General features: G+C 42.9%; 1 protein-coding gene across 5 annotated transcripts in view; it reads left to right on the top strand.

Moving 5' to 3' along the window:
• ZNF462 (zinc finger protein 462) overlaps positions 1-8,397 on the top strand; it is an 89,109-nt gene extending 80,712 nt beyond the window's left edge. For all 5 annotated transcript variants that reach the window (XM_014260813.2, XM_088054326.1, XM_014260811.2 and 2 more), the window contains 3 exons: positions 1,247-1,379; positions 5,793-5,907; positions 6,820-8,397. In XM_014260813.2, coding sequence (XP_014116288.1) covers positions 1,247-1,379; positions 5,793-5,907; positions 6,820-7,021 — 450 coding nt within the window. In that variant the 3' untranslated portion in view covers positions 7,022-8,397. The remainder of the gene's footprint in view (positions 1-1,246; positions 1,380-5,792; positions 5,908-6,819) is intronic.
• Positions 8,398-15,137: the final 6,740 nt, after the last annotated feature.

The following is a 15,137-nucleotide window of genomic DNA, read 5'->3' as shown; positions in this document are numbered from 1 at the left end:
AGTTTAAGGTATTGTTTCCCTTTTTTTTTTTTTGTGGGTAAATTACACCTCTCCAATTTGTGTCTTAAGTTCTGGGCTCAGATACTACCCAGTTTGTATACTGCACCTTAAAAAGAGTTCCTTTACATGAGCTGAGTTGAATCAAGTGCCTTGTATGTGGTGTTGTTTAAAACATCTGTGGGTGATGTGTTAAGTTAGAGAACCTCATCACAGTAAGCCGGTGCTAGGAGTCTTCACACCTCTGTATTGCTGTGTAGATGTATCCTACGGCCTGCTTCCCATCCTCCTCGGGATCATTCACATTTCCTTTCCCACAGAGGGGTAAAAAGCAGTCAGTGGGTGTTGATATTTCATTCAGCCTCTTGCAGGACGCGTTGTGCTGCACTCGCTGCTCCGTCTCCATCCGCTCTGCCTGCGTGGCTCGGTGCCTGTGCTGCTGGAGGGCTGTCTCTCTGCATGAAAGATGAATCCAAAACCCTTCCCAGCAGTGATCAATGAGCTCAGAGGGCGCTTGTCATCCAGCTAGTATTAGCCTTAGTGTCCTGGTCACGCTCCACGCTCTCTGCCTCCACTGTAAATCTGGGCTGCTGCTCTGCTGTTCCTGTTGGATGTGGTGCAGTTCCTGACTTCTGTGCCCTGAGCTGCTCCTTTCATACTGCTGCTGTGAGCTGTTAAGTAGCTGGTGCATTTCACCCCAGGGTTAGCTGAATTTGACTGCTGGGTGAAGTGTTCCCATTATAGTCTGTGTATCAGTTTGCAAAGCACTTTGCAGCCTGGCGTAATGAAAATTAATCTGTTATTAATGAGCGAGAGTGTATGTGCCACACAGCAGCCATGTGCTTAGTGGAAAAAAGAACCATCCTTTCATGAATAAAGCTGAATGAACCCATCACAGAGAGTTTCCCTTCAGCGTGGATGTGTGGTAGCAGTGTTTGATCACAGCGGTTGAATAATGCCATAAAAATGAGGATACGACTTGATGTTTTACATCTTGGATGAAGAAATGAAGGGGGTTTGCTGAATCTCATTAATTTCCAAAACACAGGAATGAGAAATGCAGAGTAAACAGCAATGGAGGAATCACTGCCACTGGAAACAAATGGGTATTAATTTGATTTTGGGGACCTCATGTCACCTCGAGCTGAACAGCCTTTTGGGGTGTACTCGGTTTTGTTTTGCATTTGTGGCCATTTTTCTGTTTGGTTGGTGATTGTGCTGAGTGCTAACAGAAGTGTTTCTTTCAAAGGTGAGTCGTAATTTTGAGCTGGTTGGACGGGTTAACTTGGACCAGTTGGAACAAATGAAAGGGAAAACAGAGAGCTCTAGCAGTGATGAAGAAGAAAAAGAAGAAGAGCTAAGCCCCAAAGCTCAAGAGAGAGGTCAGTGCAGCTCTTTGATGTGTTGGGGGGTTTTTTGATGTGTTTTTTTGGGCACTGTGACCTGCCTCACCATCCAGCCATGCCACGTCAGCTGTTGAGTGGACAGCACATATTCTGCAGGAACAGGAGCAGTAACAGAATGTGGCTCTCCTGAAGACACAGCTCCTCTGGGAATATTGTGTTTCTAATCCTTCTTACAAGTTTTTTGTCTGTTCAGAGACAATACATGCTATGAGGAAGCACAGATAGCATCTGTGACTAATCTCCCTGTTCAGATAACATCTACAGGGGCTTGGAAAACTATGTAAGTCTATTTTAGTGGGCTGTCAGATTTTCTGTTTTGGTAACCAGTTTCCAGCTTGCATTTGGCACAGTCCAGGTGAGGGATGAAGGCTGCTTTATGGGCTGTTACTTATCTCTCTGACCCATCACTCTTTGTCAGACAGTCCTGCTTGCAGTTGCTGCAGTTGGCAGCTCCAGAGCCAGGGTACATCCGTGCCGACCTGACTGTACCATTTTATATTTAAATATGCTATAAATATGCCTAGGTTTGTACCTAAGAATAATCCCACCGACTTCAACAAGGCTAGGCCATATACTTTTGGTTTGGTTGAATTTAGATCAGCAGAGAAAAAGTAAGTTCTCTGTTAATTAAATTAAAGATTTCCTTTCCAAGGACTTCTCCCATGAAAGGCAAGTTATTCCAGTATCTGGTGTAACTGTGTTGTCTGGTGCAACAATGCAACAATTCTTTCATCTCTTTAGTGCCTTCATGGTTTGAACAACAGGCTGCCCAATTCTTGATAATGACAACTCCACTTAGCCAGGTCCTGTGCACTTCAGCTAAAGGTACACCACCACGTTTGGTGAACGTTTTCCTCCTGGTTTTTCAGCTTAAAAAAAAGTCTCTGTACATGTTTTCAGGCATTGAAAAATTCCCATTTCTGGATTCACAGGTAGTTTACAGAACTAGGGGAGTTCAGACCATGCTTCCTAGATTTTAATAGCAAGACCCCAGCATCCTGGGCTTAATTTTGTGTCCCTGCAGCATGAATTCATGTTTGTGCTTATCAGCAGCGCTTCAAGAGCTGTTAGTGATGGCTTTTTAACTTAAATGAGAATGCAAGCCAATTGGGTAGGAAACCAATTATGTTTTAATGAGAAATACCCTGCACAAGGTCTTAGGCAGAGAGCAGAACAATCAGAGGAGGGATGTCAGTTCCATGTGCGTTTCAGAGTTTGGCATTTCTCGGGGACGGCTCCGACCCTCTCGGCCTCATGGCTGGAGCAATAATTGTGTCATGATTTGACTAAAAGCACCAGCTCACCTCAGCTGCAGATGCAGCAGGCTGATTAATGTTGTGTGTAGACCCACAGCTAGCGGGGGTGAGGAGTCAAGCTGTCCTTGGGAGGATTACCTTCGCATTACACACAGGCACAGGTGCTGAGGTGACCTTGGGGGCTGTGGTGCCCGGGCCAAGGAGAAGAAAGTGCTCTCTGCCAAGCCCCACAAATCCCTGCAAATGTGCCACGGGGCGAGGGGGGCAGCCCAAGGTGAAGTTCATTGCTTAAATTTGCTTTAGGTTACACCCTGGAAGTATAAAAACATTGCCTTCCATGCTGGAAGTTTTACATGCGCAAGAGTTAATAGACGTGTTATCCTCACCTTTCAGAGTTAAGCAAGGCAGCATCTTGATGATTCTGTACATTTTTTTTTTTTTTGGTCACCTCTGTCTCTGTTTTCTTTAATCTCTGACTGGCTAAAACGATTTCTGCATGGTTGTTTGGATGATCAGCCTAAAAAAATCAGGCATATTTCCAGGTTTGCTTTGCAGCATTTCTTTCTTCTCTGGCCTGTAGAGTTGATGTTTCACCATTGTTGGGTTCTTTTCTCCTTTTCAATCTCTTAAGCACTTGTAGTAGGTTATGGTAAAACAGGTAGAAAATGCAGAAAACAGTTATGCCTACTGCAACAAGGATATTAGGAAATTGTTGTATCGATTGTGTTTTTCCTAGACAAATTGTGTGAATTACCACTCTTAAGGTGCAAAATTCTTTGGAAAATATCCCAGTGAGACAGGAACTGAAGGATGCTAAGTTGCATGCTGTCATCTCCCTAGGCATTTTCAGAAGATCCTTCTGACACAGCAGTGGTTTGCCCTGACAGCAGAGAGCCAGACCCATGGTTTCAAACAGAGCCTGTCACCGTGGCTAATGCTGTCACAGCTTTCAAGCCACATCAAACTCTGCAATCCTGGGTGCTGCTGGGGTGCATCTGACAATTCCAGCCTTTCTGGTGTTAGCAGGAAGTGGGGTTTGCTCAGAGTTCCTCTGTGTGCTCCAAGTATCTGTCTGAGGTCTGTGATTTGGGGAGAATCAGGATTTCTTCCCTAGATTCACCGCTTGGACTTGAGCTGCTCTGTGCACTACTGTAGATGTAAATAAGACCTTGTGGCTTCTTCAAGTGGGCTCTTGGACCAAACAAAGGCCACTGTCCATGTGGACAGGCAGAGCTGGGCAGGAGAGCTGAACTGCACTCTTGGATGGCAAAGGAAAGGAGTCATTTGCTTGTGGTAAAGGACATGGTATAAAAGGAGATGTGTGGGGAAAAACGAAGTGTCTGGCATAGACCATGCCAAGACCAGCTCACCCAGGTAGAGCTGTGTCTCAGAGAGGCTGTTACTGATCTTTATGTCTTGGTCTTAGCATATCAAGAGGTGTTTTTCCGTAATAGGCAAAAATTAAATGTCCATGAGTGCTTGTATGTGTGACAGAGCAAAACCACGGAGAGGTCAGGTGTGTGTGCAGTGCAGTCTGTTGCTTCTCCTCTGCAGGACCCAGAGAAGACCAGCTTCTGATAATCCTCCAGGGAAGCAGCCAAAATTCACATCCCTAGAGACAAAAGTTACTGGCGAGTAGGACGAACAAGACAGTGTTGTCTGAAGAGGTGGTGGATTTACTAGAGTAACACTTGCTAAACTTCATGGGATTTGCAAGTATGAATTATGGACTGGCTTGGGTTGGAAGAGCCCTTTAAAGAGCATCCAGTCCCAACCCCTGCCATGGGCAGGGTCACTGTCCACTATCCCAGGTTTGCTCCAAGCTCCATCCATAGCTGTATTCTTACAGAGAATATCAGCAGCATCTGCCTCTAAAACTATTACCCACCAAAAATATTTATCCCTGTGTCATGACTAGTCTGTGTTTATACATTTGTGCCATGCTTAAGGTGTTAAAAATCCAGATGTAAACTGAGCTGGTGGCATTTGCTTGTGTTCCCCAACACAGCAGCTTTATGATATTTAACCCCATAATAAATAAGCCCCCAACAATAAGAAATACAAAGTGGATTTTTTTTTTTCTCCTTTCACAGGAAGAGTCCTAAAAAATTGTGTCAAGAACCATTCCATATAAAGCTGAAGTAAAGGTTAACTAGTGAGAAGTTTGTCACAAAAATGCATTTGCAGGATTTAGGTGTGGATAATAGGGAATGTGCAAGCAATTTTGAGTTCACAGACTGATCCTGAACAAAGTCTGAGAGTGAAGAAATCAAGTGAGCAGAGATCAGAACCAAAATTAAGCAAAATCCCTTTTCTTTTATTATGTAGTTCAGGAGGAGTCAGAAAGACATTCTGTTGATTTCTTGCTTAAGATAATCCCTGCTAAGGAATTAATGCTCTGAGCAGATGGTGCTGTCTCATTTCCAGCAAAAGAATCAAGTGAGATAGTTCATGCAATTATTTTCAATGGTGGTGCGGTGATCTTCTTAATTTGTGAGAAAATGTTTCATCTTTTGTCAGAGCAGGCTGTGTTCACATGGAGCTTGGCTTTCAGGAATGTCACTCCCTGAGCTGCCAGTGACTTCACTCGCATCACAAGGTGCTTGACACTTCTGCAAATGAGGCCCCAAGCACTTTGTGTAAACGATTAGGATGAAACACCTTTGCAGTTAAGATGCAGGACTTAATCCGTGAGGCTTCGTGATCTTTTACAAGGATCACAAGTTAAATGTACCAAATCTGCATGTTTCCTGAAGTTTGTGCTGCCAGTTCCAGAAATATGGATGGTCTTGAATGGGGGTTTTTTGATTCTGCTTTCAAGCCACTTCAGCCCTAAGCTTTGCAGTTCTGGTTTAGAATTTAAATTCCACAGTCTCTCCTTTTGTTGAAATAGAGGAGCAGGGACTGGTAACTTGTTACCCTTACTAGCAGAGATGCTTTAAGATCTAGGATGGGATTTGTCACTTGCAGTGTCACTTTCCTTTTCAGGAGCTGCATTTTCCCAGATGTTTGACAGGAAAGTCCTTTTGCTTCTCTGGAATGAGAGGTGCAGCAGATGGGACTGGAGTAGTGTCACAGTGGTCCCTTCTTGGCCTGGAATTTCTGAGTTCACAGGCTGTGCTGTGTTTTTCAGATCCCATGATGTTTCCTGACAGCAGTGCTCCAGAGAAACGCTTCCCGTGCGAGTTCTGCGGCCGATCCTTTACCGAGGGCTCCGAGTGGGAGCGGCATGTGCTGAGGCATGGCATGTAAGTTGGTTTGTGTTCCCTTGCCAAACAGACAAAGGTGTCAGGAGATCTGTGGACATTCCCCTCCCACCCCATCCCTGCCCTCCCAAAAAGCTGCAATAAATGCAAACACAGTTCTGTGAAGACCAAACCTCTCTTTGGATGCAGTCATCGAATGTCTCTGCATCCTTTTTTAACTCTGCTGCCCAAGGTGGCTGTAAACCCTAGGGTTCAAGTGTGATTCTAAAACCTAAGATTGTCCCTGGGGGAATGCCTCTTGGCCAGGATTCACTTCCCCTAAGTGTGCTGTTAATTTTTTAAAAAACTTTTCCTCTCTAGGGCAGTTTGCACGCTGTGGGATGATACATATCACAGATAGGAATCTCTGGAGCAATCTGTTTCTTTCTTTTGATGTAAATCTTACTGGTAGCAGAGATTGCTTTTTTAGAGTTTCCTCAAAGAGTAGATTTCATTCAAGGCTGCTGCCGTGTGGGGATCATCTGAATACAGCATTGTGGGTTAACTGGGATGAGAAACAATAACTTCTCTTGCCCTTAAGAGAATGTAGATCTGAATATAAGTACTTGAAATGTTGCACCCTGTGAAAAGTTTTGTTGGATTTTATTAGCTCTTTGGGAATTGTGCTCCTTTGGTGTCTCCTGTTTACAAGGGACCAGGGGGATGAGCATAAACTTCAAGTGCCACAATTTGAGTTCTTCCCTCTGATCTCAAATCCGCCCCGGCGCAGAGCAGACAAAGATTCCGTTTCAGGGCTACAGTGTCCCACCAGCACCTTCATTCCTCTGCCTCTCCTTTTGGGCCAGTGGCACGGTGTGATGGCTGCCTTTTTGGAAACCTGCCGCTGTCCCTGCTCTGGCAGGCACAGGGCTGGCTTTGCCGTGGCCCCTGCCCGACCGCTGCCGTTCCTTGCAGGGCGCTGAACGAGAGCAAGCACAGGAGCGGCGAGGACAGCCAGCCCAAGGAGGATGTGGAGGAGATGGCCAGCACGCTGCCCGAGGAGAAGGAAGGCATCGAGACCATGGTGGTGGACTACTCCCACGGCGGAGAAACGGCGGACAGCATGGTGGCTGCTGACCAACCTCTCCTGGACACGGCGGAGGCCAAAAGCGAATGAAGCGTTTGGTGCGGTTCTAATCGACAGTACTTGAACAGTGATGAGCGGGGCAGGGCGGGCGGGGAGGGCTGAAGGAAGAAATAAAGCTGCTTTTAGGACTGAATGATCTATTTTCAAAGCACTGGTACCTGTGTGAGTGTGTGTATATTAAAGTTATTTAAGTGATGGAATAAGTGGCTCCATTACATCACTGCATCTTTTTTTTTTGCCCCCTCCTGGATCTGACGATGGGAAGTTATGTTCATCTTGGACTAATGAAGCAACTCCCCGTGTTTTTCCTACATTACACATCGTGCTTTGCAGTGGAGACTTCGATTGTTTTATGAGTGGAAGCGTCGTGAGCGTGGAAGAAGTGGTGGGGGGACAACTTTTTGGACGCACAAGTTTGTGTGCGTTTTTCTAGTTTTAATACGTAACGCTTTTCCAGACTGAACGCAACTGCTTTAGAAAACAGAGAGAAAAAAAAAAAAATTAAAAAAAAAAAAAGGAAAAAAAAAAAAACCACAGGGGAGAAAAAAAAAAGAAAACAAACAAAAAAATTAAAACAAAACAGAAACTGCTTTGCTTAAAACAGTCACCTGTTTCCTAGTACCTCAGAATTAACCAAGGGAGATCTCTGCATTTGTCAGTACTACCTGTTGTTGTTGTGGTTAAATGTAGAGAGACTGCTGGGCAAGGTGGTGAATGGAGGAAGAATTAAAAAAGTTTTAAAGAAAGGAAAAACAAATTGTGCTTAAAATCCCAGTGTGGGTTTTATTTCTTAAAATACTGTGATTTTTTTAATTATTTTAGTAAAAAAAAAAAACAAAAAAAAGAGAGAGATACTTTAATTCCTAGATAACTGTTTGTGAATTGTCATCCTTTATTCCAGGTAAGCTGTTTGTTAGTATTCAGTTATAATTTTAGTATTTGGTAGATTTCATGTGACTGATTGTGCGGTTTTGTTTGCCACACGTTTTATTTTCTATCTGCCTGAGGTGTTACAAATACAGCACAATTAAGTTTCTCATGTAAAAATGAGTATTTCTTTTTGAGTGGGGGACAGGGAAAGGAGACTAGATCTTGTGAATAGAACCTTTTTTTTTTTGTTGTTGCTGTCGTCGTCGTTGTCCTCGTTAATTTTAAACATATGGAGATAACAAAGACGTTTTAACTTTAAAAAAAAAAAAAAAAAAAAAACAAACTAAAGAACCAAACTTACAGCACAGCTATGCAGCTCATGGGCCAAACACATGGGTCCTCATAACCGTTCTGTTGCTTGTCATATTAACATCGATCAGTCTCACACCAGTAACTTTTCGTTGAGATTGGCTGCCTTTTTTTTTGTTGTTTCTTTGTTTTTCTTTTTTTTTTTTTTTTTAATTTTCGTCTGTGGTTTCGTGAGTGTTTGTTTTTTTGGTTTTTTTTCCTTGTTTCTTTTCTTGTTTGTTTTTTTTTTTGTTTTGGTTTGGTTTGGTTTCCTTGTTGTTTGTTTTGGTGTGGTGGGAGGGAGGGGTTGTCTGTTAACACATCTTTTTGCAAGCGGAGGTGAGTTGGTTACACACGACATTGAGCCTTGGAGAACTACTTTTAACTCGATTCAGTGGAGGGAGTTGCTGAGTTTTTTTCCCCTCCTCCTTAGCTTTTTAGCATTGAGGGGATCAGTGTAGAATGGATAGGAACCTGCATACCTTAAGTGGCTGATCCTGTAACTACTCCTTGGCTAGAAAGCCTATATAAACTCAATTTGGGGATTTTGCCTGAGCGGCCAATACAGGATCTAGTGCCCATGGTATGTTCTGATTGTGAACAAAAAAAAAAAAAGAAAAAAAAAAACTAAAATTTTTTAAAAAAAAAAGAAAAATGAGGAAAAAAAAACTGAAAAAAAAAAAAAAAGTTTCTTTCCAAAAAGTAGAAAGTACTTGACTGAAACCTAGTTTTAGAAATGCATGTGTCTTCGTTTGATTTCTTTTGTTTTTTGGGGGGGGATCTGGGGGAGGGGGAGGGGGGGAAATAGGAAGCTCTCCAGGAAATTGTGTCCTGGAGAGCTTCACTTAAAAGTGATGGCAAAAATGTTGCATTTGTGGAATAAGTGCTACTTGAGAAGCATGGTGTTTTGCTTTTGGGGATTCATCAATTGTGTGTTAGGGGGATTCTTTCAATTTTTCTGTTGTTTTTTTCTTTGTTTTGTTTTGTTTTGTTTTTTTCTAATAGGGAGGGAACATCATAGAAAAAAACACATTGGAGGGACAAGTATAAATACACATTTTGTGTCTGTATTTGTTTTTTAATTGGCCTCATTTCAAATATATTTAAACAGTTCCATACCTGGATTGGGTGTTTGTAATGGTTACCAAAAAGGAAAAAGAAAAAAGAAAAAAGAAAAAAAAAAAAAGAAAAATAAAAGAAAAAAAAAAGGAAACCATGATTGTGACATGCTTTTATCACTACTTAATTTTTCAAATAACATGTAAATATTGTAATCCATTGGATTTTGTTTTGCTAACCTGTAATAAAAAAAATACGGGACCATTATCCTTTTAACAAGCTTAGAATGTCATATTTTTTTCCTTTTTTTCTTTTCCCAAAAATGTATACCTGATATATTGTGGACACACATTTTAGGTGCATTATTATGATTCTGTTGACTGTAATGACATAGAATTGAAAATAACATTTTTTTTCATTGTTTAATTTATACAGAGGACTTTTTCAGAGTTTGACAGAAGGAAATAATAGCAAAATGCTAACCCATTGGCTTCAGCACTCGGTATTTCCTGATTTTAAAATTACTGCTTACTGATGGGGGATAGGAAGGGGATACTGAACTGTTGCACTGACGGGTTTGTTTTTTTTAAAAAAAAAAAACAATGAAAATTAATAAAAACTTTTTAAGAGTGAGTGCTTGTCTGTGTGTGGTTTTTAATACTGGCTTGCTCTGGGGATGGGTCTGGTTCTGCACTGGGCAGCCCTTGTTGGGGAGGGGAGCAAAGTCCTCTTTTTTTTCCCTCCTGCACCCTTTCCCCCAGTGTTTTATTGGGAATTTTTGATTTGCAGGTTATGGGGGGTGACTTGCCCTAGCTCACACAGGTCTGGGTTCTACAACATCCTCAGATGTGCCCCAGCCTGACATCCATTAGAGGTCAGGGGCACTCTGCCAAGCTCTGCTGACTCCTCCTGAACCCAAACATAGAAATGAGGAAATTTTGCAGGCTCTATGGGAAGATCAAAATAGACAGAGACAGGCTGGTATTTGGATTACCAGCTCAGGCCTGTCATGAGCTGTTGCAATATTGTATTCCCTGGAGTCTGGTGACCTGCTGGATCCAGCACTGACACTGTGCTTGAGCTGAATATTCACCCAAAAATCTGGAGCTGGGTGTATTTCCTCATTCTCCTCCAAAAACCCAAAGTGATGCTCATGATGTTCTCGTGGAATCTTTCTTTGCTAAATACAGGTTTTTAAAGGTGTGTTGGTAAGGTGCCAGAAGGTTGGTTTTTGGTTGGTTTATTTGGTTGGCTTTTTTTTTAATCTGGTTGTGTTTTAATCAGATCCTGTCCCCAGTTTAAGCAGCTTTTTTGGTTGCACTGGAGTTGGATCTTAAAGGAATGGGTATGAAATGAAACATCATGAAACTTTTGATCACTTCATAGCGTTACATGCTCGTGCCTTCTTCCCTAGGAGTCAAAAAGTAGAGAAATATTACATTTCCCTGTTAAACTGCCTATTTCCTTAACCTGTGTTTACAGGGAAAGGGGAGGAATGGTGCATTTTGGGCTGCCAGGCACTACCCTTTTTTCAGGGATCTCTGGAAACAATTATTCAGGAAGACCTACAAGTAATTTGTACATAATGTGTTCTAGCCCAGAGCCTACCTGCACTTTCACTGAATTGAAAGGAAATTCACTAAAAAGGAAGGGCTGCTCAGTGATACATCACTAACAAGAATTACATCATATGTAATAATGTAATCATGGAAGACCTTGGGATGAGTTCTAGGGTCTTGCAGTTGCATTTTCCCATCCATGGGATCCATCCATTTTCCTTCATGTCAGGATTTGAATGTGAGTTCGAAACAGCATTTGATCTCCCCATGTTTAGATATCAGGCTGGGTGTGGCTGGATCCTCAAATCAGAATGTTTTTGGTTGGAAGAAACCTTTAAGATCATCTTTTTCCAGCACTTTCTCTGTCCCAGACTGCTCCAAGCCCCATCCAACCTGGCCTTGAGGGATGGGGCAGCCACAGCTTGTCTGGGGAGCCTGTGCCTCAGCACCCTCACTCACAGCCAAGAATTTTTTCCTAAAATCTCATCTAAACCCATTCTCTTTGATTTGAGCCCACTCCCCCTCATCCTGTCACTACAATGACAGTCTCACCCTGCCTTTCTTTAGGTTCCCTTCACGTCCTGGATCACCTGTGTGCTTGCTCAGACCTCACTGATCGCTCACTTCAGGACTGAAATCGCAGGAGTGGCAGGCAAGAAGCCAAGGGAATGGTCACTAACAGTGATCCTTCACTCCCATTATTCCCCCTCTGCCTCCATGGGCAAGTCCCTTTCTTCCAGCTGAGAGCCCTGGGAGCGTTTGTGCCGTGGGACAACTGGGGTTCTGCACACACTGCGTTCCCAGCCTCATTGTCCTCCCTTTGCTTACGGAGCCTGGGTAAATGTTTGCCTCATTATTGCTATCTTGACTGCTGGCATTTCTCCCCAGCCTGGAGGGTTCAGTGGCTGAATGCTCCCCATGCAGAGCTCCTGCCTTTGTAGCCACCCCAGAGCAAAGGCTTTGCAGGAGTTGCTATGGGAATAGGAGTACCAGCCTGGTATCTCCCTCCCTTCCAAACATCCAGCCTCCCTGGAGAGGAGTTCAGCCTTTGAGGTTGTCCTGTGACTCAGGGCCAGCACTCAAGCTTGGCAGAGCCACATACAAGTCTGGATCTGTGGGGTTTCCAGAGGAAAATCCACTCTCTGGGAGGTGGATGTGAAATGTTGGTACTCCCGTTTATCTTGGAAGGCTTCATGTGAAGCCACACAGCAAAAGTCAGTCTCCAGCCTTGGAGGAAATAACACAACTGCTGGTGTTCAGTTCAGTGGAAGCTGGCCCAAGCTTCTGCTCTCTTCCTCACCCTGAAGTCTTCCTTCAGTGATTTTTCTGAGCACACAGGACTTTTCCACCATGAGAGCCAGCTCCAAAGCAAAGAGATCACAAACACCACTGGCCTGGTCTAGCATCAGCAATAATCCTTTTGGCAAACTCTTCATCTCCAGATCTCCCTCATGAGCCTGCTTCCCAGTTCCTGTTTCTCTGGTGTTCTCTAAACCCTTGACTTCTCTAAACTCTTGACTTCTCCAGCTCGTCTCTTTTTGCAAGCCCATGTTTTTGGCACAGTGGAGGTTGTGCTCACTGACTCACAGCCCTTCTCTGAGCAGCATTTCTGCCTGTCCTGTGTCTCATTTCTGACCAAAAGGCAAATCTAAAGGTATGAGCAAATAATCAGGCACCTAAATGTATGCTCAGTGGCATTTCATGTAACTAAGACAGTGATTTCTTGGGAGAAGCAAACAGGATTTTATCAGATTTTCTCCTCGGGTTTATAGGCATGACTGCCAGGGGACAGCACACAAGAGCCCTTAACATGTGGAAAATGACCATCACAGAGAAGATACCGATCTCTATTTCAGATTTAATTCATTCCAGCTTGGATCCTACAGCCCCTTCTCCCCAGCACTCGCACAGTATGCTGCAAATCAAGTGAAACACCCAAAACGGTGTCAGTGCAGGGAGATTTGGGGTTTGCTTTGCTCTTGGGGTTGAGACGATGCTCTCATTTTTAAAGCTGGAGGAGTCTGAAGCAAAGTCCCATCAGCTCACAGAAAAGTGAGAAAAAAGGCTCAAAAAATAAGCAGAATGAAATAAATTCTCATGCAATGCACTGCACTGAGTAGCAGCAGACAGAGTGGGCAGCTAAGACTCAGGTAGCACTATTGACTTTCCTTTTGCTGCATTTGAGATCTGTTTTGTCCCAGCAGAATGTGGAATTTGATCAGATAAGGTGTGTTTCCTCTCTGGTTCAATGTCTTGGCTCCTGAAGTAGAAAAAAGAAAATCCCATGGTGAGCAGGAAAGGAATAATCTGTCCCTAATGAAAGTCTCACCTTAATCCCTTTTGACAAAAGCTTTATCCATAGAAGTAGAAGAAGTCCTACCTCTTTCACATTCATTTTGTGTTCTGGTAATATAAGTTACAGTACTTTTGCTGCTAATTCAATTTTAGTTTTGATTGAACACCTGGTTTTTCGGATGAGAGCTGAGAGGTAAAATATTTTGTGTTAAAAATTTTTGCTATTTAAGTATCCTAAAAAGAAATGCTTCCTAAAAGTCAGTTGTGTGAGCTCTATTACTCTGACATTGTTCATAAAATGCATTTTTCATAAAACAATCAGTCAAGGATTGCAATTGATTAATTTCAGCTAGGATGCTTAGGGAAAAAAGGAAGTCAGGTGCTGGGATGAGAATAGACATGCTTTCCTTCCCAAATAATTTCTCCCTTTGAATATTTGGTGTAACAGCAAATATGCCTCATCTCGATTCTTGAATTCTCTGTAGAGTTTATACTTCTATTAATGAAGAGCTTAGCTCAGTCTAGCCAAATGTACATGCATGACTTCCAAATCTAAGTGAAATGTGTCTCCCTGCAGCTGTTCTGTTGTGCTCTCAGCAGCATTTAAAGGGAGGCAGGCATTCACCAGCAATGCCTTAAATTCATTTAGCTTGTGCTGAAAAGTTTTCTCTGCAACTGAAGAAAACCCTGTTTAGCTACTGTGCCAAATATTGCTTCAAATCTTTGTGGAATCATTTAGACCGAAGTCACTGCAGGCTTCTAGCAGAGATGCTGCAGTTAAATGAGTTTTAAACCATTGCAGGTAGTTTTGGTCTGTAAGGACCATCAGATAATTAGCAGGCAAGGTCTGTAAAGCACTTAAAAGGTCTTTGATGAGTTTTTTTCCAGAAAAAAAAAACCCCACATGTTTTCCTCTGCTTGGACTCTACAGGAGTTCAGGCACGTGATTGTTGAAACCAAAAAATATTCATTCAGAAGTGGAAAGGGTTTGGTTTCTCATAGATAAATAAATATCCAGCACTCAAAATATGCCGCCTGCAGAAAGGCATGAGGCCTTGGAGACGTTCTGCTGCAGCTGCAGAGTATTTCTTGCTAATGCTACGGGAATATCCTCCTGGAAAACAGGTTAGAAAATTATTTTTGCTCCCCCTGCTCCTCAGCTGCTCCTGTGAGGACCTCTTTCCTCAGGGGACTGCTCTGGAAGCCAGGTGGCAAACGCTGGCCAGGATGTGGCCAGTAGGAGTTTGTTTAAGGAGACATGGTTATGGTTGTTGGTTGAAGTGCTGCAAACAGGACTTGTGTTTCTTCAGCTCAGCCACAGAAAAAATATTTTGGGGGGGTCAACAGCTTTAAAAATGACTCATCCCCTCCCTGAGGAGCTGGTTGTGCTTCTGTGCTGTTGACCAAAAGCAGGAAGGACAGGTGATCAGATGTTGATGTCATATCCCATGTAAATGACTCAATGAACAGCAGCAAAAAGAGTATCATTACGTTCTTACCATCAGATCAAATGTATGTTGTTATTTAATCCATTTAAAATAAAAAGTTTAGCAATTAGGACCTCACTCTGCAGGGTTTCATGCTGTAACCTAGATTTCTTTCCATGTAATTTTATTGGGAAGCTGACAAGGAGATGTTTTTTTTTCCCTCCCATTAATTTGTATCAAATGGGTGCTGTGACTGAGCCAGTGGGCTGTTCCTGGGGACACTCTGCATTCTGGGAGAGCCTTAGATGGAGAGAATTCACCTGTTTTTTACCTGTGGGGGAAAAAAAAAAAGGTAGACCTTCTCCTCAGTGCCATCCTTGAGAGCAAACTTTGGGATTATACACTGTGAATACAAATAGAACCATGATCATGTACCTTCACCAGCCAGCAGTGGAAAAGTGCCGTGCTAACAGGTGGTTAAAGTGCTCAGGGAAGAAGTGATCACTTCATTTTCCATGCAAAATTGGAACCTTGAACAACACAGCTTTCCAAGATTTCTCAGTTAAAATGTCCAGATTAAATTTCAGA

The sequence above is a fragment of the Pseudopodoces humilis genome, chromosome 4 (genome assembly GCF_049639895.1).
Source record: "Pseudopodoces humilis isolate 2021_Gansu_Grassland_sample_001 chromosome 4, ASM4963989v1, whole genome shotgun sequence".
Taxonomy (NCBI): Eukaryota; Metazoa; Chordata; class Aves; order Passeriformes; family Paridae; genus Pseudopodoces; species Pseudopodoces humilis.
This window is presented reverse-complemented; position numbering and strand designations above follow the sequence as displayed.